This window comes from Pleurodeles waltl, chromosome 6, assembly GCF_031143425.1.
Source record: "Pleurodeles waltl isolate 20211129_DDA chromosome 6, aPleWal1.hap1.20221129, whole genome shotgun sequence".
Taxonomy (NCBI): Eukaryota; Metazoa; Chordata; class Amphibia; order Caudata; family Salamandridae; genus Pleurodeles; species Pleurodeles waltl.
In genome coordinates this window covers 515013738-515037218 of record NC_090445.1, presented here as the reverse complement: position 1 = coordinate 515037218, position 23481 = coordinate 515013738, and the positions used below count along the sequence as shown (strand labels likewise).

General features: G+C 43.3%; 1 protein-coding gene across 1 annotated transcript in view; it reads left to right on the top strand.

Annotated features, from left to right (window-relative positions):
• ST7L (suppression of tumorigenicity 7 like) overlaps positions 1 to 23481 on the top strand; it is a 782219-nt gene that overhangs the window by 434428 nt on the left and 324310 nt on the right. The window contains exon 12 of the mRNA XM_069238668.1: positions 17029 to 17179. Coding sequence (XP_069094769.1) covers positions 17029 to 17179 — 151 coding nt within the window. The remainder of the gene's footprint in view (positions 1 to 17028; positions 17180 to 23481) is intronic.

Genomic DNA, 23481 nt, shown 5'->3' with positions numbered 1-23481 from the left:
TTTCACATTTATGTTCTGCACTCCCACAGACATTATCAAAAGTTTTGGTAGGCCAGGATCAGTTCAGTTCTCTGTTCTCCCATCTGGTTTTATAGTGCCCCTCCAGTGTTCACCAAGGTGATGATGGTGGCTGTGGCCCAGTTGGTAGGGTTGGGCATACTAGTTTTCATGTACCTTCAATCAACAAATCAGGGATTTGTAAAGCGCACTACTCACCAGTGAGGGTCTCAAGGTGCTGAGGAGGGGATGGGGGAGAAGGTGGATGAGGTGCTGCTACTGCTCGAACAGCCAGGTCTTGAGAAGTTTTCTGAAGGAAAGGAGGTCTTTGGTCTGGCGCAGGTGGGTGGGAAGAGTGTTCCACGTTTTGGCGGCGAGGTGCAAGAATGATCTACCACCAGTTGTAGTTCCGTGGACGTGTGGGACGGTTGCGAGGGCCAGGTCGGCGGAGCGAAGATGCCGGGTCGGGGTGTAGAAGGAGAGTCGTCTGAGTTATTCTGGTCCGTTGTTGTGCAGTGCTTTGTGAATGTGGGTGAGGAGCTTGAAGGTGATTCTCTTGTTGACTGGGAGCAAGTGCAGGTTTTTCAGGTGGTCTGTGATGTGGCAGTGGCAGGGGATGTCCAGGAAGAGGCGTGCGGGGGCGTTCTGGATGCGTTGCAGCCTCTTCTGGAGTTTGGCCATGGTTCCTACATTGCCGTAGTCCAGTTTGCTGCTTAGAAGGGCTTGGGTGACTGTTCTTTTGGTTTCGGTGGGTATCCATTTGTAGATCTTTTGGAGCATGCGGAAGGTGTTGAAGCAGGAGGAAGAGATGGCGTTGACTTGCTGGGTCATGGATAGTGAAGGGTCCAAGATGAATCCTAGGTTGCGTGCATGGTCGGTGGGAGTCGGAGGGGTTCCGATGACTGGCTACTGAAGGCGAGCTTGCTTCAAACACTTAGACGTGGCCAGCCTGTTGATATTATTGAGCTTCCTCATCAAAGTGCCAAAGTCACCCCTGACACCTTCACAACGACTGCCTTTTATCTGAGCCATAATGGATACAGTGTTTTTTCAAGCCTTTCCTCAGCCTTAACGAGTACAGAACATTTGGGCTATGATTCCAATATTCGAACCAGTTACCTGGATCTCACTGAGAGAAGTTCTAGGGCTACTGTGCCCCTTGGTCTCATGCAATCCTGTATGTGGACCACACCCACTAGTACACAGGTGCATTGCAGTAGGATCTGAAGTCTCAGTGGGCTCAACACCAAGGGAACTTGTTGGAGTCCATACAGGTGTCACATTAAACTGCAAAAGGTCTGCATTGGTTGCTGCTCAACCTCAGTAGCCGCAGCAGCTGACCCCTCTTCCTACCCCACCCGTACCTCAAGATTGTGATGGATGCATTGTTGCTGGGCTCGGGAGGTTGTCTGGGAGAGATGGAGATCTGAGAACTCTGGTATCTGGCAGAGGCTTAACTAAATCGAACGAGAAACCCCCAGGCACACCCAAAAATATTAAAGCATTCCAATGATTCTCTTGATGGCAAAACTGTATGGCTACTGTGGAAGTTGGCAAATTATACCCAATTTATTATCAATCCAGTAGCATTATACAAAAATATATAAATCTATCTAAACAAGAGATATTATATACAAATCAATCTGAATAAAAATACCATTTACAACTACCCCAGGACTCACAACATATATATATCGTTCTCTTGATACATACCTCATATCTCTAAATAATCATCAACCTGTCACTGTATCACTTTCAACATAGGAACCTAGCAATAAAGTGCATTCCAACATTGTTGCGCCCAAAATGCACATTAATACTTTGCATTTGCAATATTGATAATCATATCTAATTACTCTACAAAATTCGATTTAGCTCTCACAAAAAAATTGCTCCAAGTTAACAATGACTAAGTATTGCACAGTACATTTTCCTACAGAATATACAAATTCAGTTTCTTTCGACGTGATGTTTATATTGTACTGCTAATAAAGCAGACTCTAAAATACAATTGTGGCCACTTTCATCAACGTGCGTTTCGGCGAAGATGCCTTCCTCAGGAAATGCCACATCTTATCTTGTTCAGATCCGTTGTATATCTCTTTATTTATCACATCTGCTGTTGCTGCAAACCGACTAGTGGTTTCCTTTTATAGTTACTGCCTTGAACAATCATGCATCTATAACCAAGCCCATCCTCCAGCTGATGGATGTCTTATTTTTATCACATTTGCTACAGCTTCGTTTCTCAGGCCAAGCCAGGAGTAATCCAGCTTTTGTCTAAAAGAGCCTCTGCCATATCTCAATCCACAGTTGTGGAAATTATCCTATTTGTATCAGGCTTTCTTCCATGCCAAAAGCCCTGGCTCTAGCAGAGGCTTGCCTGAATGTAAATCTGCTGGAGTACAAGTGATTTGCTTGCCTCTGAAAGCATTCCTTCTGACCATCGAATGAGAATGGGTACAGGTTCTCATGGACAACTCAACCACCATGCGATACTACAACAAACAGGGTGGTGTTGGGTCAAGGATCCTGTGCCAGGAGGCTCTACGTCTCTGGAAGTGGCTTAACACTCAGCCCATCTCCCTGGTCGCCTATCACTTGGCAACATATTTAAATGCCAGAATGGACAAACTCAGGTGTCGTTACCTAGTGGATCATGAGTAGTGGTTACACTAAGATGTGGCCCGGGGCATCTTGAACTAATGTGAAGAGCCATGGCTTTATCTGTCCAAACGTTTGCGTGTTGGGATGCCAAAGGCAGTCTTCCTTTGAAGGGGGTCCTATGGAGGTCGGACTTGTGTACTCCTTCACACTGCTGCTGGGGGTTGGCGGGTGGGGTGTGAAATGTGTGTTTGGTGCCTAGAACTTATGTTCATGAGCACATGTCCTCTGATTCGGCTGTCTCTTTGGGAGGACCTCCTGTTGCAGCAGCAGGGCCGAGTTGCGCACCTAAGCCTGCATCTCTGTGTGGAGATTGAGTGGCCACTGTTGAGGGCTTTTGATCTCTTTCCCGAAGTGGTAGTTGTTATCCTGGCAACTAGGGGGTGGCTCTATCAAATAGATTTATGCGGGACTCTGGGAGAAGTTTGGTGTTCTTCCTATGACATTCTGCCTCTGAATGCACTGTTTTTGGATGTTCTTCAGTTTTGTTTGTCTTTAGCCCAGAAAGGTCTTGCAGTGACTACAGTTAGTTATTTTTCAGCCCTTTTGGCCTTCTTAATGCTTATTGGATCAGCCACCCCCTTTCAAGTCATCTGTTGTGACTTTTTTTTTTTAAGGTACTGATCCATATGTATTCACCAACACCTTTTGTGTTGCCTCAGTGAGACCTTAATTTGGTTCTTATATGTACTCGTTCTTTGAACCAATGCACAGTTGTCCCCTTTGCCTGCTATTAAAATTGCATTCCTCATCACCATAACATCAGACAGGCAAGTGAGTGACCTTCGAGCATTGTTGGTGGTACCACTTTTGTGTTGGCTCTCATTATACTAATGAGACGGGTGGATTTGGGTGGCAGCACCACCAAGTTGCAGGGAGCCAAGTTCAGTTCCACACCATGTGACAACTGTCGTCCTAACCCTTTTGGCCAGCTAGCAGTACCTCACCAGCGCCTGAAAGTGGCGGTGATTTGTGGCAGCTGTGCGCCCGACATTGATTTCTCAGGGAAATCATGGTGCAAGAGATCTCAGCCTTTTCTCTCAGTTACATTCATCTCACACATACAAAGATGACCAGAAGCAGAAATTGGTTCATTGTGTTATCAACTGCGTTCTAGATAAAATAGCATGTACTGCAATGATGATAAAACATAATTGCCATGCAGTGATACGCATAGTAAAACATAAGCAAAGTCCCACCATAATGTCAGAATGCTATTGGTTAGAATTAGTACCTAAGGAACTACTAGAGCACAGCATTGTTAGCCCTAGTCCACCCTGCAAGTTCCCTAGGAAGACACCATTCCTCATACCTGATATGGTAGTAGCGAGAGTCCTCTCTCATGTAGGCGGGAAGGACATCAAGTCTCAGCAGACAGCCGGAGTGAAGCAACAGCATGCAATAGCAATTTTCTGTCTGGAACTCTACCTCTAGCGAAAAGGGTGCAGAGGGATGTTTTATAATAAAACAGCTGTTTTTCTGAGAAAACTGTCCTAACGTAAGAACACACTTTTCCTGTGAAGTGGTGAAGATTGTGGCGTTCCTACTTCGCACTGACAACAATATCAAGTACAGCCATGAGCAGGGTACAGAACGAGAATGTCCTACTCAGAAGAAGGAAAACAGTTCCTTGGCTAAAAGTGTATAGGATAAAGGAAAATCACCACAGAATGAAGCTTCTGCTCAGAAATTAAAATGAATTATTATTAGGCTAAGGGGCACAAATGGCAGGCCTGTTGCTAAAATAACGTGGCCATAAAAGCTCACTAAAATAACCTCATGACCCCACCATTCACATTGCTTTTCCCCAGACAAACAACTCCTCCAGACGGAAGCAGCATTCCTGCCCAAGGTAGTCACACTCTTCCACATAGGGCAATCCATCACCTTGCTGGCTTTCTGTGCACTGCCTTATCCCAGCAAAGAGGAAGTTTGGCTCTACCACCTTGACCCTAAGAGAGTTTTCAGTTTTTACATTGATTAGACCTGTGCGTACCGACAGATAGACCAACTTTCCGTCAGTTTCTCTAGGGCAAAAAAGGGTAAAGCGGTGCAAATGAGAACCATCTCCTGATGGATTGCGTAATGCATCAAGATATACTACTGGCTACCCAAAAATCAGCCCCCAAAAAATGTACACGCTCATTTCCTCAGAGCGAAGGCCTCTACTGTGGCACAGGGTGTGCCAGTTCTGGGCATAGTCCAGGTAGCTATGTGGGTGTTTCTCCCCACCTTAACAAAGCTCTAACTAGTGCCTGGACAGCCAGGTCTGATGGCACAAGCACTTTGCTCGATCAGTCCTGCAGGCTTTCTAGGTCTAACCCACTCCACAGTCTCGCCACCTGGAGAGGTACTGATTCTGTATCTGTTCATGAGCGTAATCTGAGGTTGGAAATGTATCAGAACAAGTTACTTACCTTTGGTAACACCTTGTATGGTAGAGATTCTATCTAACGAAGATCCCTCATCTACTTACCCACCTTCATTCCAGTTCTCTGGAATGGACCCATTAAATACAATCCCAATCTCGAAGTCTGCACACTGCCACAATGTGATTTCAGTGAATCCTTGTACTTCAGCTTGGACAGAAATCAAAAAGAAATTGCGTATATAAGGGCCCTAATGTCACATCTGTGGGAGGAAGGACCAGAGCCACACGACGCCACCTGTTGACGTGCAAGGGTCTTTCTACAACAGGTTTCTCGATTTCTGGAGAAATTCACATGGTGAGGAATATACGGTTAGATAGCCTCTATCATAAAAGATGTTACCAAAGGTAAGTAGCTTATTCGTTGGTACCACAGTTCCATCCTGCAAAAGCCAAATTCCTCTAGGCTACATGCATCTTGTCTGTTAGGAGTATACCACAAAAGCAGGACAGGAGGATGCCTCCTCTCACCGTGACTTAAAAAAGCATGTAACTAGTTTCCCATGAAATTTGCCACAAGATTAGAGCACCTTTCCAGTCACTCATGCGCTACACCGAAACCCTTCCTACGCAGGAGCACAACAAACCTAGCACAGTGCTACTGAAGCATGCCCCTAAAGTGAAGTCTGATAATTCGCTTAAGTGCGGATTACGAAGAGCTATGTAACTACTATATTCTCCCGTGCCTGCACCCTCCACTTTCAAGAATCTTTTTTCTTACATTGTCCTGTGCTCCCTCACCACAACTTCACCTGTACATTTCAGTTTTTAGGATTTGTTTCATAGGCATCTGTATACTTTCGCAATTGTAGTGCTACACAAGTAAACGAAGCATTAAAGTATACACTATACAAAGATGTATTCACCCGGGCAAATTTTCAGGGCAAGTAATGCTATTTATTCAAGTACAAAGAATAAATTAAAAGCAGCAAGCAGCACCAGGAGTGGGTCGGAACCATTAATGTCTCTACCAACTCCTTATCTCCTCCTACATTCCTTTTTCTGTGTAGGAATCTTACCAGATGGAATATAAGCAAGATTCCACGCACAGTCGTTTCTTTACAACACAAATAACCTACTAACTAAACAATCTAAATACTAAACTCAAACCACAAATTTAGGAATTCCCTCCCTGCAAAACACACCCTCTTAAAACGTATTACTGCGGCTGAAGTTGCACACTCAAAAGCACTTTTATTTCTGGCCACTTGGCTTAGTATGAGAACAATGGTATGTTTCCCTCTTAGTCGGAGCACGAAGTGGCCTCAGAATGTCTAATCATAACTTCCGGCAATGCCGATGAACGGGAAGGCGCAACACGTGGTTTTCTTGATTTATCACTTTTACTGCAAATTCACAAACTCGTGCAAATTAGTCAACCATCCTTTGTAAACCTGACCATTAGGAATATTTACCGAGACGCCAGTTTGCTACAGACTTGCCAACATTCCCCTCGTGACCCTGGGGTTTGAAGCTACTTCTAAATCCATGGGGGTATCATTGTATTTTTTTCCATACATACACCATCCAAACACGCTCACTCATCCTACACTTTGGCAAATGATTTCACTTCACCAGTCGATTTCCTCTTGTCTGGCTGCCTCACTTGTAAATACTTTTGAACTTCACATAAATCTTTATCACGCCCTCATTTTCTAATCCATTCTTCTTTTGAACACAGAGAGCCTGTTGCAGTCACCACATTTGACACATTGAAAACACCACAAACTCCAGTTTCTTTCTCAGCCTCTGGATCGACAGGTAAATGTAGTCAGGACATTCAATCTGCATGCCTCTTTCTTTCCCTAGCTACATGATCCACGTTGCATTGGAAAGTCTGAAAGCTAACATGGCAGTCACCATCCTTCCTCCTCCAGGAGAAAGTCGGTTAATCAATGACTTATGCTCAGCTCTTGAAATCAATTTCGTTCCTATAAAAAATGCAGAAAATAAATGTTCAACTGCCAGTGTGAAGACCAACGTTTCCATTTCCATTACTGAAAAATGTGTTTCAGAATTTCTTAAAACTCCCATATACTGCCAACCGTGTTTTCTGTTTATCAGTTTATTGCAAAATTGCCTCCGGTGCACAACCACTCGCTTCTAAGGACACAATACATTTGTTTCTTATAACAAATACTTTTAAACGTGGTGTGTTCCTGGTGTGAGCATTTCAAAAGCTTTCTGCTGTTCGCTTTCCAGGCAATTTTATTATTATTTTTTAAGCAGAGACCTACGTAGTTCTAGTTCAGTATTATAAATTTAACGTGAAATTCACTAAGTGCTGCAGTGACGTTATTTTTTCCCTTTTCTTGTTTCGTGCGTTTATGCAATAGCTTGAACATGACTGCCCCCTCACTGGTATTAGTGTGGCCCAAATACTGTGCTTCAAAGGATCTCAAATTGCATTTCTCAAACTTCAGAGTTAACCCCTGCTTAGATGATATCTGGAGATCCATCCTTAACCGGAAATCACGGTGTGTCTTTTCCGAAGACGGGGATATTGTGAAAGTCTCCGTTATATGTTGGAACAAAAAGGCAACTTCACAAGGCCAGAATGATGCATGGCTTCTGGTGTCACAAATGCTGTGAAATGTCTAAAATTATCTTCCACCAATTAATGATAGGCAGCGGATCGATCTAAATGCCCCATCCACTGTCGCGATCATCACATGCATATTAGGCACATTATGTCTACTAATCCATATTGTCATTGAGGCTGCGTTAATCTACACTCAAACGTCATCTGAACTCCTGAGCGAAAGTACAATAAGAGCTACTCAAGGTGGAGAATCTATAGGTTCTATAACTCACTTCTCAGAAAGATCGTGTAATGTGTCTTTAACTTCCTCCGTAAAACAGTGGAACATTACAAACCTTGTGTGTAATAGATAGAGCTATTTTGTTCAGTCAAATTCGGTGCTCAAATACTTTATATTGTTCTGAAAAAATGCTTTTTCAAATTACTAATGTCTGGACCTCTGCTGACTTAGCTTGAGTACCCGATAGGTTGCTTATTCTCATTTCATCACATTCGGAGTCAATTACATAGATTGGGAGGGGTCAGCTCTAGGGTCAAGCATAATGCCCAACTCTTCTTGGTGCCCCCCTTCCCCCTTATTGGCCACAAACCCCTTTTCCTCACATTCTACTACCCTTAAAATTCATGTCAAAGCAAACATAACTTAAAATATGTATGCAGTCCCCATTGTAACCCTCTCGTCCGACATCAGTGGGTAGCAAATGTCCTTCTTTCCTATAATTTCTGAACTAAATCCAGACAAAGAATAGTGTAATGTGTGCATGACTCTACCATCATTTTAACTTGTGTACCAGCAAGGGAAATGAGACAATATGGTAGACCATTGAACTTTCTCTCTGTTCCCAAACTTAACACACAATTGGATCTAAATTTGCTTCTTCATCAGTTTCATTAGACAATGCATGATTCTTCATTTCTTGCACATCATCCAAAATGCCCAATACTGGTGCCTCGTTTCTTAGTTACCCTCACTATTCCATATCTGTCTTGTCTGCCATGCGTGTTAATGACATTATCTCAATCCCAGAATTACAGGAGTCTCATTTCTTAGACAAATTTCTATGAATGTTCAGTGCTTTTGGCTACCTCAGTGGCATCAGAAAGTGTTAAATTTGATGTAGATCATGGGTACTCGCAGACATTTTCCCAGGGCCCTAAACATTTGGTCTGTGATGTGCCTGGGGGCTGCATTGATGCCTGGGCAGTGGCGGTTGAGGGGGGTGCCTGGGGGCATTGGTGGCAAGGTAGGTGTAGGAGAAGCGAAAGATATATATCTATCTTGTGGCTGAAATGAACAATGAGAAACCAGAAAACCTGGAATTAATCCCGGCTTACCCACTTTTCCAAATAGTGTGATTCTAGGCAATTGTTTAACTTCACTTTCCCTCCTTTTTCTGCATTATCACGTATAAGAAGACATTGAAATACATGATTTCATGGCGCTGCACAAAACCTGCTTCTATGTTTGATTTAATAAACTATAATGTTGTTCATGTATGATAGGAACCCAGGCCACCCATAAAGTGCACATAACAAGTGACATCCCCCTTTAATTTTACTATTGGTGGTGTTCTCAGCGTGAGGGGAAGAATTCATGTTTCCAAATTTAAGTTTGAAAACTATCACTTTTACATGAATACATCTCAATGCAGTGATATAACAAATTGTAATAGGGCGAAAAGGTTCTGTATGTTAACCAAATACACTTTTTTAATTTTGAAGTGACTGACATAGTTTTAAACCTATGCTGCAAGATGTATTTACAAATGAAGGTGTTTCTAAAGTTAAGTGCAGGAGTCCCTAGTTACTTCCTTTCTTTAACACCAACTAAGTTTAAAATAAATGATTGTGTGTCTATTTAATATTTTTATTGTTAATGCTGAGTCATCATCATCATCATCAAAGAAACTTTATTCGATTGTTTTTAGCAATCATAAAAGTCATTATACATAAAAAACAATTTTCAGAAGGAGGAGAAGGGATGCAAAGAATAAAATACGTATAAATATGAATATAAATATAAACAGGTACAAATCTAAAAAAGAAGTAAAAGTTAATAAACAATTTGATTAAGAGAAGTAATAAGAAAAACCTCAAATATAGTACTTGGAAATCTCACCCATTTGCCTCAAGACATTTTCTGGCCTTAATCACTGAACACAGGAACAAGGCTAATCCATTACAAACCATGATAGATGGAAGGGATAAAAGATACAAGAAAGCTGGACGACATTGTTTAACATGCATTAATTTGAAAAGTGGTATCACAAACATTTTCCTAAAAGTTGAATAATATTTGCAAAAGAAAAGTGTGTGCATTGTATTTTGGTCGGAGACATTATCACAGGGACATTTTTCCAATTGTAAAGACCAGTCATTAATCAGGGGGAAACTAATGAGGTGATGAAAGGACTCTAGTCTCAAACGCGTAAGGACAAACCGATGTCTTGGGTTCGTGACTTTGCATAAGTATGGTTCCATGCCATTCGTTTGTTGTATCATATGGTTTCTCCTGACACTATTTTTATTTGCCTCCGCGTCCCATCTCAATTCAGCCAGATGGGTGAGGCAAGTATTTTTCAGGTCTTTCCTGGAGATTGTTTTCAATTCATCTGGGGTAAAAAACAGCTCAGGATGGCCTAATTTAATAAGAAAGTGCTTTATATAATTTAGCCATGGAATTTTGGACTAGTAAGTAAGTGCTAGGGCATCTACTATGATAGCCCTATTCAACCTCGCAGGATCTGAAGTCTATACTTTATGCCAAAGTAGGATTGGTTGAACACGAATGAGATCTGTAAGGTATGTTACTCCCATTTCTGAATGGCATACTACTGTTGATGTTGATTGCGGGACACTTAGGACTGTTTTCAGGAGAGGGTTTTCGGTCAGCTGTAAAGTAGTGCAGTCTCGATATCCCCAAAGTCCAGCCCCGTACAGTGCTACTGAGACACATTGCATTGTAAAGAGTCATCATGTCTTTGGGAATTACTCTCCCCACCCTTTTAGAGAAGTTTTTTACCGCCATAACGGTTTTCGTAAATAACAATTTTCTCGCTTTTATGGCTTGTACCCATGTACCTTTATCATCGAACACAATGCCTAAGTATGAAAATGTCCCTGTGTTGACTAGTTTTACACCTTTTAAGTCTATATGGCAATTTTTTGGGCTGGATCTAGGATATGTCATAGAAAAAGTTTTAGTGTGATTGATTTTGAGGCCCAAGACGTTCATGCAGTTATCAAAGGTTATAACTAATCTTTGCAGAGCAACTGGGGTGCGGGCCATCAAAACGGCATCATCCGCATACAAGAGAGCCGGGATCTTCCGAAAGCCTACTTGTGGAAGATCACTACAGGCATCAGAAAGGGTCTCCTCTAAGCTGTTAATATACAAAGCGAACAATAGGGGAGCTAACACGCAACCTTGACACACCCCTCGTTCGATGGGGAAAGATGAAGTACATTCCCCTTGACGCCCATAGCGGACCTTGGCGTTTGCACCAGCGTACAATTCCCTGATAAAGTGGACTATGGTGGTATCGACCCCCATGTCCAGCAAAATGGGCCACAATTTTGAATGCACCACACAATCGAATGCGGAAGTTAAATCGACAAATGCAAGGTATAGTGCTCCGGGCTTGGCCCTTGTATATTTACCAAGTATGATCTCTAAGTTAAGAGCCTGTTCCTATGCCAGCCCTAAACCCGTATTGTAGATCAGAGAGGATGTGATTTTCCTCCATCCAATCTTGTAATCTATTTAAGATGATACGTCCCGCAATCTTTGCAAGTGTGTCAAGCAGTGAAATAGGACGATAACATGCAGGATTATGGCGATCTCCCTTTTTATAGATTGGAATAATTATAGGCTCTGCCCAGGTCGAGATGAAAGTAGTTGAACAGCAGGCACGTAGCACCTGCGTCAATAGTGGACCCCAAAGAGAAATATTAGATTTATAGATATCAACTGGGACTCCATCTGGGCCTGGGGCTTTTCCGCTTTTACTTGCACTAATAGCGTCAGTGACCTCGTTTAGAGTAAATGGTAAGATGGGGTCATAGGAGTCTAGTTTAGGGTGATTTATTTCTAGTGCCAAATTTTCTGAGGAGTATATGGCGGAAAAGAAGGCAACCCATTCTTCTTCCGTGATGGCAATTTCAATTTTTGGTATTTCTTCATCACATAGGAGCGGGGAGTTCACAATTTTCCAGAATTTTACATTATCGTTCCGGATGCTCGCATCATAGAGGGATTGTCATGCCTCATTTTTTAAGTTCTGTTTTCTTTTCTTTATGGCATTTTTATACTCCTTCCTCTTTAAACTTAGTTGGCGTTTATCCGGGTTTTGTGAATGTAAGTGGCTTTTTAAATTCTTACGTGCTTGTGTGCATTCAGCGTTGAACCAGCCTTTGCCCTCTTTCGCTTTCGATTTACTAAAAGTTGCCTTAAGAGACTGTTTTATACCAGCCGTAATTACCATAAAGGCCTCGATACGGTCTTGTGGACTCGTGTTGTCTGCAAGGCAAATATTAAATTCGTTAGCATAATTGGTCACTATTTGGTTCGTAAAACCTATAGGTTCAATATCTGACCATCGGATGGTGTAACCATTTCTTGCTCCCAATTAAATATTTTCTACTATCTCTTCCTTGTCCCTATGTATAAAGGCGTGTTGGGGAAATGTAAGGCCTAGGATTTGAGGGTTATGGTCGCTGAATATGGTGTCTTGAATGTTGTAATCAAGTACATAAGGAAAGATGTTATTGGAAAATAGAATAAAATCAATTATCGTGTTGGCTTGCCTACCGTTAAAGGTGGGTTTTAATTCTGGCCTACCCTGAGTGAGGCAGTTGCATAGGATGAGGTCAAGGCTAAATAGAACTTCATTCAACGAGTTGCCTGAATTGTTGTGTATAAAATGTGATGAATCATCTTCACCATCAGGGGCGTGAGGGCAGTAGCCCTTAGTTGAGCTGGGGCACAGGTATATGTTAAAATCGCCTCCCCACACAATATAAGATTGTTTTTTTGAAGAGTCACATACTCGGTCTATATCCTCCTGGAGGAGGTTGAGTATTAATCGAAGATCTTGAAAAGGTACATTATTATAAAAATTAATGACCACTAGTTGTGCAATATTCTTTAAATGACATGAAATCACTTGGTAAAACATATTAGATATTAGAGCAATGTCCTTGATTATATCACACTTGTTGGTTATAAAAGTGCACAAACCACCCTTAGCCCTGCCCCGTGTAGAAGGAACGGCAGGAGTATGTAGTGTCCTGTAGCCAGTTATGTGAATCAGATTCACAGACCAGGTCTCTTGGAGACATACCCAGGGAAAACGCTGAATGTATTCTAACCAGGCCTCATTCTCCACCTTAGATCGGAGGCCAGCCACATTCCAGAATAAAAAAGAAAGATGGTCTTTATGCATTGTTTTAGCCTGATCAACAAAAGACTTGTCAATTATCTGAGTTTTCCCTGAAGTAGTAATGGTTTCTGTGCATACCAAAGGAGTCAGGGCACAGGTAGAAGTTTTTTTTGGCTGGGCTCTTAGAAAGAGTTCATCATTGACAGATTGCCTAGAAGAGGGTTCCATATTCGATCGTTCTTCTCCAGTGTCTGCTGCCGAATTGTCTTCAACCAAATCGGCGAGGTCCGATATTTCTGTAAGGTGCTTGAGTCCGCAGGGTTCCTTGTCGGATAATAGTCAATCAGTATCTTCCATACTGAGCCCCCAAAATCTGTTCACGGTAGGAATCATATATTGCGACTCAGGCCTGGTTCTGTGATCCTCAAAACAAAGGCCAGGTCCATCATAGTTTTTGGTGCTCGTATAAAAGAAACCCAGAGGAAGCAGGGCAACACCATGGTCGGTAATCTGATGTGGACTTAAACTTCTTAAGATATCTTTAACCAGCGTAGGGGTTTTAAATGAAAGAACTACACAATCGCCCTTGAATATTTTACGATTTCTACCCACCCATTTTACCCTTCTGACTATCTTGATGTCTTCAAAAAGTTTATTTGTCAGGCCAGGTTTCAGACGAGTTGCAATCCAGTGCAGGGCCTTGTTCCTCAGAGCTGCCCATGATTCCCGTGCTCCAGATAAAGTGGGGACATTGGCAAGAACTGCCAGATAGGGGGTTGCCGCAAGCAGGAGGTCAAGTATATCTCTCCCGGTTAAAGGGGCACCCTGGTAAACTTTAGGAGTGATTACGTGTTCCCCTCTTTTTGGCGATATTTTGTGGGGTTTGGCATTGCCAGTTCTTTCGGGTGAGGCACAGGGGTCAACTTGTCTTTGGGTAATCTGTGAAGTGGGTGGTTGGGTCTGGTGCGTTAAAGGGGGCCTGGCGTTGAAATCAGTATAACAAAGCTGTCATGCAGTTGGGGTTAAAGGGTTTATTAATTGTGGATTCAGTGTTTTAAGAAGATAATCAATTTTCCCCTCCAGTTGCGTTAGACGTTCCAATACTTGATCAAAACGTGTACTAACTAATTTTTCTAGAGCAGTCAGTGACTCTGTGGTATTAGTTTTCCCTTTCACTGTATGAGGTTTATTCTTATGGTCAGATTTTTGATTTTGAGGGCAGGTTTGAACATTTTGGATACATGCATTGGGTTGTACTTTCGAGGAGCCATGTCTAGCGTTCACAGCGGCTCTTGTTTGGATGGTATATCCTTCCTTGCTAGTTGGGGTTTCCTCTTAAGTTTTGGTGAGGGAGGATGGTCATCACCATCTGAGATTGTATCAATTGTATCTTGAATACAGCCATTAGTAGTTTTAGACCGGGTTTCACTTCCGAAAGGCTTTGCCGGATGTTCAGGAGTTGTTGTTAAAGGGGGAGAATTAGGGGTTACTAATGACCTATTCTGGGTGAGTATTTTCCCCTCAACATTGGTGATCTGTTAGTCGATTTCTCCCATTGCTCCTGAGATGAATTTCAGAATTGACGTGTTTTAAAAAAAAAAATGAAATGTCATTTACACTGGGTTGTTTCCTTTTTCCCATTATTACTAGCTGCCTTAAGCACAAAAGTTCTACGATAATTGACTGCTAGGTAAAAGTACACTTAAAAGGTGGAATAACAAACTACTGCTTTTAAGAAGATGGAAGCGAAGAAAGGCGAGATGCAGGCTACAGAAGTATAGTCACGGAGGGCCAAGGGAGAGAGACACAGTACCTGTTTTGGAGATATTGATACCAGGTCCTGAGCTCGCGGGGAAGGTCTCAGGGGGGTGGCCCAGCCTCTGCCGGCCGCTGACGGACGCAGGACGGGCCCGCCCTTGGCCTGGGGTTCGCCCGGGCGCCGCACGCGCGCGTCCCGCAGAGCGGGAGCGCGAAGATTGATATAAAGGGCTCCTGCCCTGCTGATTCACTGCTGCCGCCTCCTCCGCTGGCCAAACCGCGCTTCCCGCAGAGCGGGAGTGCGAAGATTGATTTAAAGGGCTCCTGCTCTGCTGATTCACTGCTGCCGCCTCCTCCGCTGGCCAAACCGCGCTTCCCCTAGTGCTGAGTCGAACAAACACCTGCCCAGTGCTCCTGTTGCCCAGGGGGCCTCGTGTTAAGGTCAGAGGGGCCGCATGGGGGCCGCATGAGGCCCGCGGCCGTACTTTGAGTATCCATGATGTAGATTAACGATCCTGGATGTTTTACTGTGAGTACTCATGTGTACTGGGCCGCAGAGTACATAATCATAACTGATTGTTTAAAATTCATAATTTGCAGTTAGTGTCCTGAGAACTGTAACTTAATCATCAGTGCTCTCCCCAGTATTCTGCTTCAATAAGTAGAACTAGAAGTGTTTGATTATTGTATTTATATTGTGACTATATCTAATTTTTAATTGTTTAACTACATACTCTGAGGCATTAAATTAAGTGCTAAGTGTTGAGGTCATCGATTTAAATTGCTTTAACTCTTCACCACCCAGTTCTTGAGCAATGATATTCTCATATGAGTAAATTCTTCACCTACTAGCACCTGAACGTATGCTTGGAACATTTTTGGTTCCACTCCATTGTGGATTACCCTGGAGTTGGTAAATAAATAGTGGGATCAGTGTGCTTGACATGCTGTTTCCTGTAAAACAATATCCTTGTCCCAAGTAATGAGTAGAATATAGCAAACAAAATAACAGAATTGGTCACTGTGGACAAGCGCAGTACGATTTACTTGCACCAAACCTATTAAAATCAAATGATCAGTTTTAAAATAGTGGTGGTTTTATAAAGCAGCTTTTCCAGTAATAACACATTGTAATGCTGTAACATAAATGTTTAATGATGTTAGAAAGTAGCATACCAAGTTTTTTTCTTTTTAATAAATAGTTGAATCAGAAAATAGTTAGCAATCTTCCATCATGCATTTGAAGACCAGACTTTTGACAGTGGCTCCCTCTGCCGTGAAGCACACAACATGAGTATCATGGGTATCATGGACCTATAAATATGCACTTAACACAGTGCACTGCTGTTAAAGGTATCACCAGATGATGTAGAATTCAAAACAAAACAAAAGCATACACGCATACTTTTCCAAATAAGTAAAAAGCACTCCTTGGAAATATGTTGAAACTGTTTATTAAGTCACCAAACAAGGACCCCTGACCGCAGCCTTCATCAACTGTCCTCAGTCTCCCCCTCATGAAATCCTCCCTCCGACCACATTCTACATTCCATAGCTTGTCAGGGGCAGTACAATGAAAATAAAAGTACATAGAATAGATTGTCATTTGATATGTCACAAGAAATAACACATACCACTTCAGTTTGTGATGGCACACTTAAGATGGTGCCAGTCACAGTGAACAAAACACATGCACACTGAGATGTGGGCGGTTAATATAAAGTCGGCCCACATGACCATCCCTCTGGGCTCTATCTCACGTCTCCTTAGAATCCAAATGTCGGAGTAATCATTGGACCGCCACACTATTCTATGCGCTTAGGATCAGAATCCTTAACATGAATTATAACCAAGATTTTCCATATTCTGTTCAAATCCCTTCGCAACTCCCATTCATCACCTTCAGCAGACTATGGTTCCATTGCACACTTAAGCTGATCTGTTTCCATTAACAGCTTACAAAGGAATTTCTATGACACTGATTGTGATTAAGTGGCACACTAGTAACCCAGGTACATGCATGACAAGCAGCGTCTGATCTGACTAAAATCTGTAAGCTAGTTACAAGTGGACGATTATCTCACAATTATGAAAACAATTACCCAATATGTCTCAAGACACATACAAAATGTAAAAAATGATAAAAACTGTCTGGATATTTTATTTTTCAGCAAGACTTTATGGCTTCTACAGGCTGAAAAAATAAAAGCAAGGCAGTCATGTAACACATTTCTTCTCATTTTTCCCTTTTGTTTTAGTATTTATTGGAGATGAAAAGCTTGATTTTACCACCAGAGCATATTCTGAAGCGAGGGGATAGTGAAGCTGTGGCTTATGCATTTTTTCACCTTCAACACTGGAAAAGGGTCGAAGGTGCCCTTAACCTGCTGCAGTGCACATGGGAAGGAAGTAAGTATATTTCTCGGCGCGAATGGTTGAGCTTCTGTTCTTGATGCATACTGCTCACAAGCTACACTTCTTAATTGCATTGAAAACATTGCAGTCTGGGCTAGCATCAAAGGGAACACTGGAGAGTTTGTTTGTTTATTGTGGGAAATGTTATATCCAATTATCTGAATGTGTAATACATATTAGCAGTGACCTGTTAGAGAAACAGTGGTAAACTGTCTTCTTGGAATCGTAGGCACAGTTCGGGACAAAATCTAGTGCTTTAAAACTATCCTTTCCGAGGTTGAGACATTAAGCATTGTTACTTTATGAGGCTTTTGTCTTGTGCAGCTTTTGCCAGCAGCTTGGCGCCTCAGACTTTCATGGGCATATGTCTGTAGTTACATATTTGTACCACAGAGTGTCTCAATGATGTAGGGGTGATACATACAGTCTTTCTCTGACCTGACTAAGCGTTGTTATTGATGCGTTATACCCAAGAACTTTTTTTGGTGGTGAAATACCAGGGACTCTAATCTATTTTTTGCGAGGGGCCTGGCTGTTAAGCCATCCAAGATGGCTGCGTAATAGCAGACCTCTATTAATGCTAAAGTTTAACTATCTTAAATGTCCAAACATACCTGATCCTTGTTCACGAGTTAAGACAGAGGGCACTGTGCTGCTCTAGTGCTCAGAGAGGAGCCAGGAGGAGCAATACATGGAACCTGTCCTGTGCTTGGTGGCCCAGATTTGCACAGGACTGTAGCCTTTTGATGGCAGGAATTTATATTCATGTCCACCGGATGGCTGACAGGCCTGATGGCTGGGGTGGCATACCAAAGAAGAGTGGCGCTGTGGTAAAATCGGACATTGAGTTTGATGGAATGGGGTCTAGTGAGCGACTGGGACCCTTGAATTGTTCCCAAAGGCCCCAGGAAATCTTCAATGTTGAATACTAATGAAGTAGGGCTCCTGCGCTGGGTGGAACTGAAAACACACTGCTCTGGGCTAGCAAGCAAGTTGCCGTACCAACAGGGGGCTGGGTTCACAACAGAGGTTTTGTCATACTATGCTGTCACTCAGTGAATGGAATAATCACAGAAAGGGTCGAGGATGGATATTGCTAAGGGGAGAGACATTTAGATACAAAACACTAATTTATATATATAGCCTAAACCTTATACCACAGGCCTCCCAAGGATACCTGGGGAAAGTAAATTTCTACTGTCAAACCAATACACTTGAAAGCACTACGGTTGTGCAGCATATCAGGGTCCACGGTCTTCAATAAAAGAGTCCTGATTCACTTTCTTTTCGAATTTCCCATCCCCAGCCATCTTGGAGTTTGAAACTAATAGTTGGGCCCATACTGCAAGCACCATGGGCAAGGAAGATGTTAAGTAAGGCAAACTGACCTTCAAGAATAAAATAGAAACTAGCGCACCACATCCTGTGTCAACTTCACCTGCAAACAAGAGGATTACTTCAGTGCCTTAGACCATGAAATTTATATGAAAACCATTTTGCTTCTATGAGAGGTAACTTAAAATCCATTGACTGGAAAATTTATAACTTAACAACCAGAATTCACCGACTTAGTGATTGGATAAGCAACACATTTGTATTTGCATGTCCAAACATCTTAATTTTGAGATCAAAGATGACGTCCACATCAAATGAGAACATGCTGCAAATAGAAAATGTAATCAACCTGTCAAGGCCAAGAACTAAGATTTGGAAGCACGACCTTGACACAAGTGTGTATCTTTCGTAATAAATGGGAATGGGAAAGCCTGGCTTGTTTGTAGAATCTGTTTCACACTGGGCCCAACATCTCCACATTGCCCTGCAGGAAAGGATTCAACAGGAATCCTGGGTCTTCCGCCTACCCACCACTACACCGCTCCTCTCCTTTTTGCTGTTAGTCCCAGCTTCCGCACTGCTGCTGCACCACACAACACAGAAGGAGCATTAACATGTGTCTCATGCACTCTCCCACACTCTACACCGACCACTCCTGCACCAATGGCACCCAGCAGCCAACTCCCTCACTCAAACCTGCCACACACATGCTCATACAGACCCAATACCTTTGATGCAACACACTCGCATGGAGTGCAATTTGGGAACAAGTCAAGGTACCACTCAAATCAGCTCCAAGGCGCTACCACCAGCTGATACGGAGCACCAAACATGCAGCTCTTACAGATCGCATCAGCAACAGCACAAACAGTAGCACTGGACATCACTACAGCCTTTTCCGCCAGCTGCAGGATTGCCAGGAAAGACTGTCAGCACAAGCCCAGAGGTGGCCATCACAATTAAAGATAGCATCAGCTGCACCACCTACACTGACACCCCAACCAGCTACATCGAACACCTTACATTCAAGCTACTCATCCTGGGGGAACCCTTGTATACAAACCACTGAGACCCCGCACCAATTTCACCAATGACATCACATACTTCATTGTGCTGCTCTTCATCAAGACAGAAACTTTATCTTCCTCGAAGACCTCAACTTTCACCTAGAAGACCGCACCAACCTAAACTCTACGACTGCTCTTGAAAACCTTGTAAACCTTGATCTTACCCAGCACATTATTGAACTCACCCACACCGCCAGACACCTATTGGACCAGATTTTCTCCTCAATCAGAAACGTAACAGTTAATAAGCCAGCAACTGTCACCTGGATAGACCATGCCCTCCCCCCTTTCAGCATACCCATCACCCACCACCACCACCCCCCGTACCCCTCCCCCCCACCACCCTACTGCCACACGAACCACTTGTTGCACCTGGAAGAGCATCACTGAAGAACAGTGGGCTTCCTCTCTGTCCATGTCCAGCCAGAGAACACCAACAACATGCCCAAAGCCATCAAGAACCACAAGAGCTGGATCAACTCATCCACCAACATCCTGGTCTCCTCAGCACAGCCCGATGGTAAGAGTCCGACCACAGGCCAGTTGGTACATAGAGGAGCTCAATTTGATAGAACACGACTGCAAGAAACAGGAGCGCAAATTGAGAAGAAGTCAAGACACCACTCAGATCAGCTTTAAGACGCTATCACCAGCAGATGTGGAACACCAAATGCACAGCTCTTAAAGAACACAACAATGCAAGCACTAACAGTAGCAAAAAAATCTTCACCATCATTAAAGATTTCACTGTGCCTCCTGTCGCCTTCAGCAGCATCACCCCCTCACAAGACCTTTGCGACAAGCTTTCGAGTTTCTGCTGTAACAAAATTACCTCAATACACAGCAACTTTGACCCTCAACCTGACCCCTTCACCATTGCATTTCATTTTCCCATCACTCCCAAAGAAGGAACACTGTCTCATAGTCCCTCGTCACCACAGTCGAAATTGCTGCTACCATGAAGACCATCAACTTAGGGCCGTCTGACCCTTGCCCTCACAATGCTTCTACCAAAGGTCTCCTACAAACCAGGGAAGCACTAACACCCACCCTCAATGCCTCCATCGACTCAGCCACATTCCCGGACACCTGGAAACATGCAACCGTCATGCCCCTGTCAAGCACTAACCTGTTTGTCCCATGGACACACAATGTCAGTCCAGGCTGCTGATTTCCAACTCCACCGGAATATCTCAGCACAGTCCCAAATACCATGTGGCAGCACTGAGACACCTTTGGGGGGGAAAGGGGAAGGAAGGAGACAGAGAGAGACTGGTCTTCTGGTAACATGGAGATTTCTACTATACCGCTGTAGTCTAACTCTGCAGGATGTAGTGTCCTAGAGACAGAGAGACAGTTAAAATCTACTCTAGCTTGATTGTACTAACTGCAAGTGCTTTTCTCTATTAGTTCTTAGTTATACCTGTAATATTCCCCATTACCATTTTTGATGGATCTCCCTCTCTTAGGGTGTTCTCAGGAAACTTTCTACAAAATTCCTATAAAAGAATGGGAATGTTCGTCTAGTACCTAGGGCCTCTTTTAATTTCTTATCTCTATACTTCTGTCATTGAGCACTTGCCCAGTGTTTTCTTGACAGTGTCTTCACGCATTACGGAGCAGAATAAGGAATTGTCTGCAGTTGAGGAAATATTTGTGTCCATATGTTAACGCTGTGAGAACTTGTATTTATGGTTCATTTATGCAAAGCCTTTATTATTAGGGCGAGTGTTCTCAATACATGTTGTAAGCTCGGACTGCACTACTAACAGTGGTTTCAGTAAACAATTGTGTGTAAGCGTTTTGAAAGTGTAAAAATATCAGTCTACAGAATGCTCTTTGATTAAATGCAAATATTTGCAGATGCTTAAAAGCAAGATTGATTTTTGCTTTCAAAATAACATACTCACAAAAAATGCAACTAGGAAAAAAAAAAGTTCTGCTCAACTACTGAGAAATTTTAGGTACCACTTTTTTCAAAGAATATTCATAATTGGAAGGCTGTGTCACTAGTTTCAGCAATATTTGGGAAACATGAATATAAATGAGCATTTGTCAAAGCCAATAGGTCTTACATTGGTGGTAAGTCTTTTGGTTTTGCAATGCATGTCTTGTTTTGAAATGGTGTTTGTAAAACGTTGGTGTTGTGGCACCTGCTGGGTCCTCACCATTGTAACAAATTTCAGCAAAAAGCACAAATATTTTTTGGATGCAAAAAGCACACATTGCCACAGCAGGTCCTGGCACTGTGCAAAACTACTTTGACTGCTGATATGAGGCTTGTGAAAGAGCATATTGCAATCAGTGTAATGTAATGTAACATGGATTTATAGAGTGTGGAACTTGCCACTCGTGAGGATATCCAGGAGCTGAGTAGGAGCAGGTTCTGTAAGTAGAATCATTCACAGTGTAGGACGTTGGCTCTGTATATACTATTTCAAAGTAAAAAATAGTGTGCACAGAGTCTAAGGGTTCCCCTTAGAGGTAAAATAGTGGCAAAAAGAGATAATTCTAATGCTCTATTTTGTGGTAGTGTGGTCAAGCAGTTGTCTTATCAGAGGGTAGTGTTAAGCATTTGTTGTACACACAGAGGCAATAAATGAGGAACACACACTCAAGGACTTAATCCCGGCCAATAGGTTTTTAAATAGAAAAATATTTTTTCTTAGTTTATTTTAAGAACCACAGGTTCAGGATTTACAAGTAATACTTCAAATGAAAGGTATTTCACTCATGTATTCTAGGAACTTTGAATAATCACAATAGCATGTACAGTTTTGACAAAAATGGCAATAAGCTATTTTAAAAGTGGACACTGCAAAAATCAACAGTTCCTGGGGGAGGTAAGTGAATGTTAAGTTCACAGGTAAGTAAAACACTTACAGGGTTCAAAGTTGGCTCCAATGTAGCCCACCGTTGGGGGTTCAAGGCAACCCCAAAGTTACTACACCAGCAGCTCAGGGCCGGTCAGGTGCAGAGGTCAAAGAGGTGTCCAAAACACATAGGCTTCAATGGAAACAGGGGTGCCCCAGTTCCAGTCTGCCAGCAGGTAAGTACCCGCCTCCTCGGAGGGCAGACCAGGGGGGTTTTGCAGGGCACCGGGGGGGACACAAGCAGGCACAGAAAGTACACCCTCAGCGGCACAGGGGCGGCCGGGTGCAGAGTGCAAACAGGCGTCGGGTTTCAGATAGGAATCAATAGGGAGACCCGGGGGGTCTCTTCAACGATGCAGGCCGGCACAGGGGGGGGCTCCTCGGGGTAGCCACCACCTGGGCTAGGCAGAGGGTCGCCTGGGGGTCACTCCTGCACTGTAGTTCGGTTCCTTCAGGTCCTGGGGCTGCGGGTGCAGTGCTGGTTCCAGGCGTCTGGTTCCCTGTTGAAGGCAGTCGTGGTCAGGGGGAGCCTCTGGATTTCCTCTGCAGGCGTCGCAGTCGGGGGGTCAGGGGGGTCAACTCTGGCTACTCACGGGTTAGCAGTCGCTGGGGAGTCCTCCCTGTAGTGTTAGTTTTCCGCTGGTCGAGCCAGGAAACGTGTGGTCTTTAAATGTTGCTTCTTTGTTGCAGAAGTTGCAATTTCTTGAACAGGGCCGCTGTTCTCTGGAGCTTCTTGGTCCTTTAGATGCAGGGTAGTCCTTTGAGGCTTCATAGGTCGCTGGACCCTGTTGGATGCGTCGCTGTTGCAGTTTTTCTTCGAAGTAGGGAGACAGGCCGGTGAGGCTGGGGCCAAATCAGTTGTCATCTCTGTCTTCACTGCAGGGCTTCAGGTCAGCAGTCCTTCTTCTTCTTTAGGTTGCAGGAATCCATCTTCCTCGGTTCTGGGGGCCCCTAAATACTGAATTTAGGGGTGTGTTTAGGTCTGGGACGGCAGTAGCCAATGGCTACTGTCCTTGAGGGT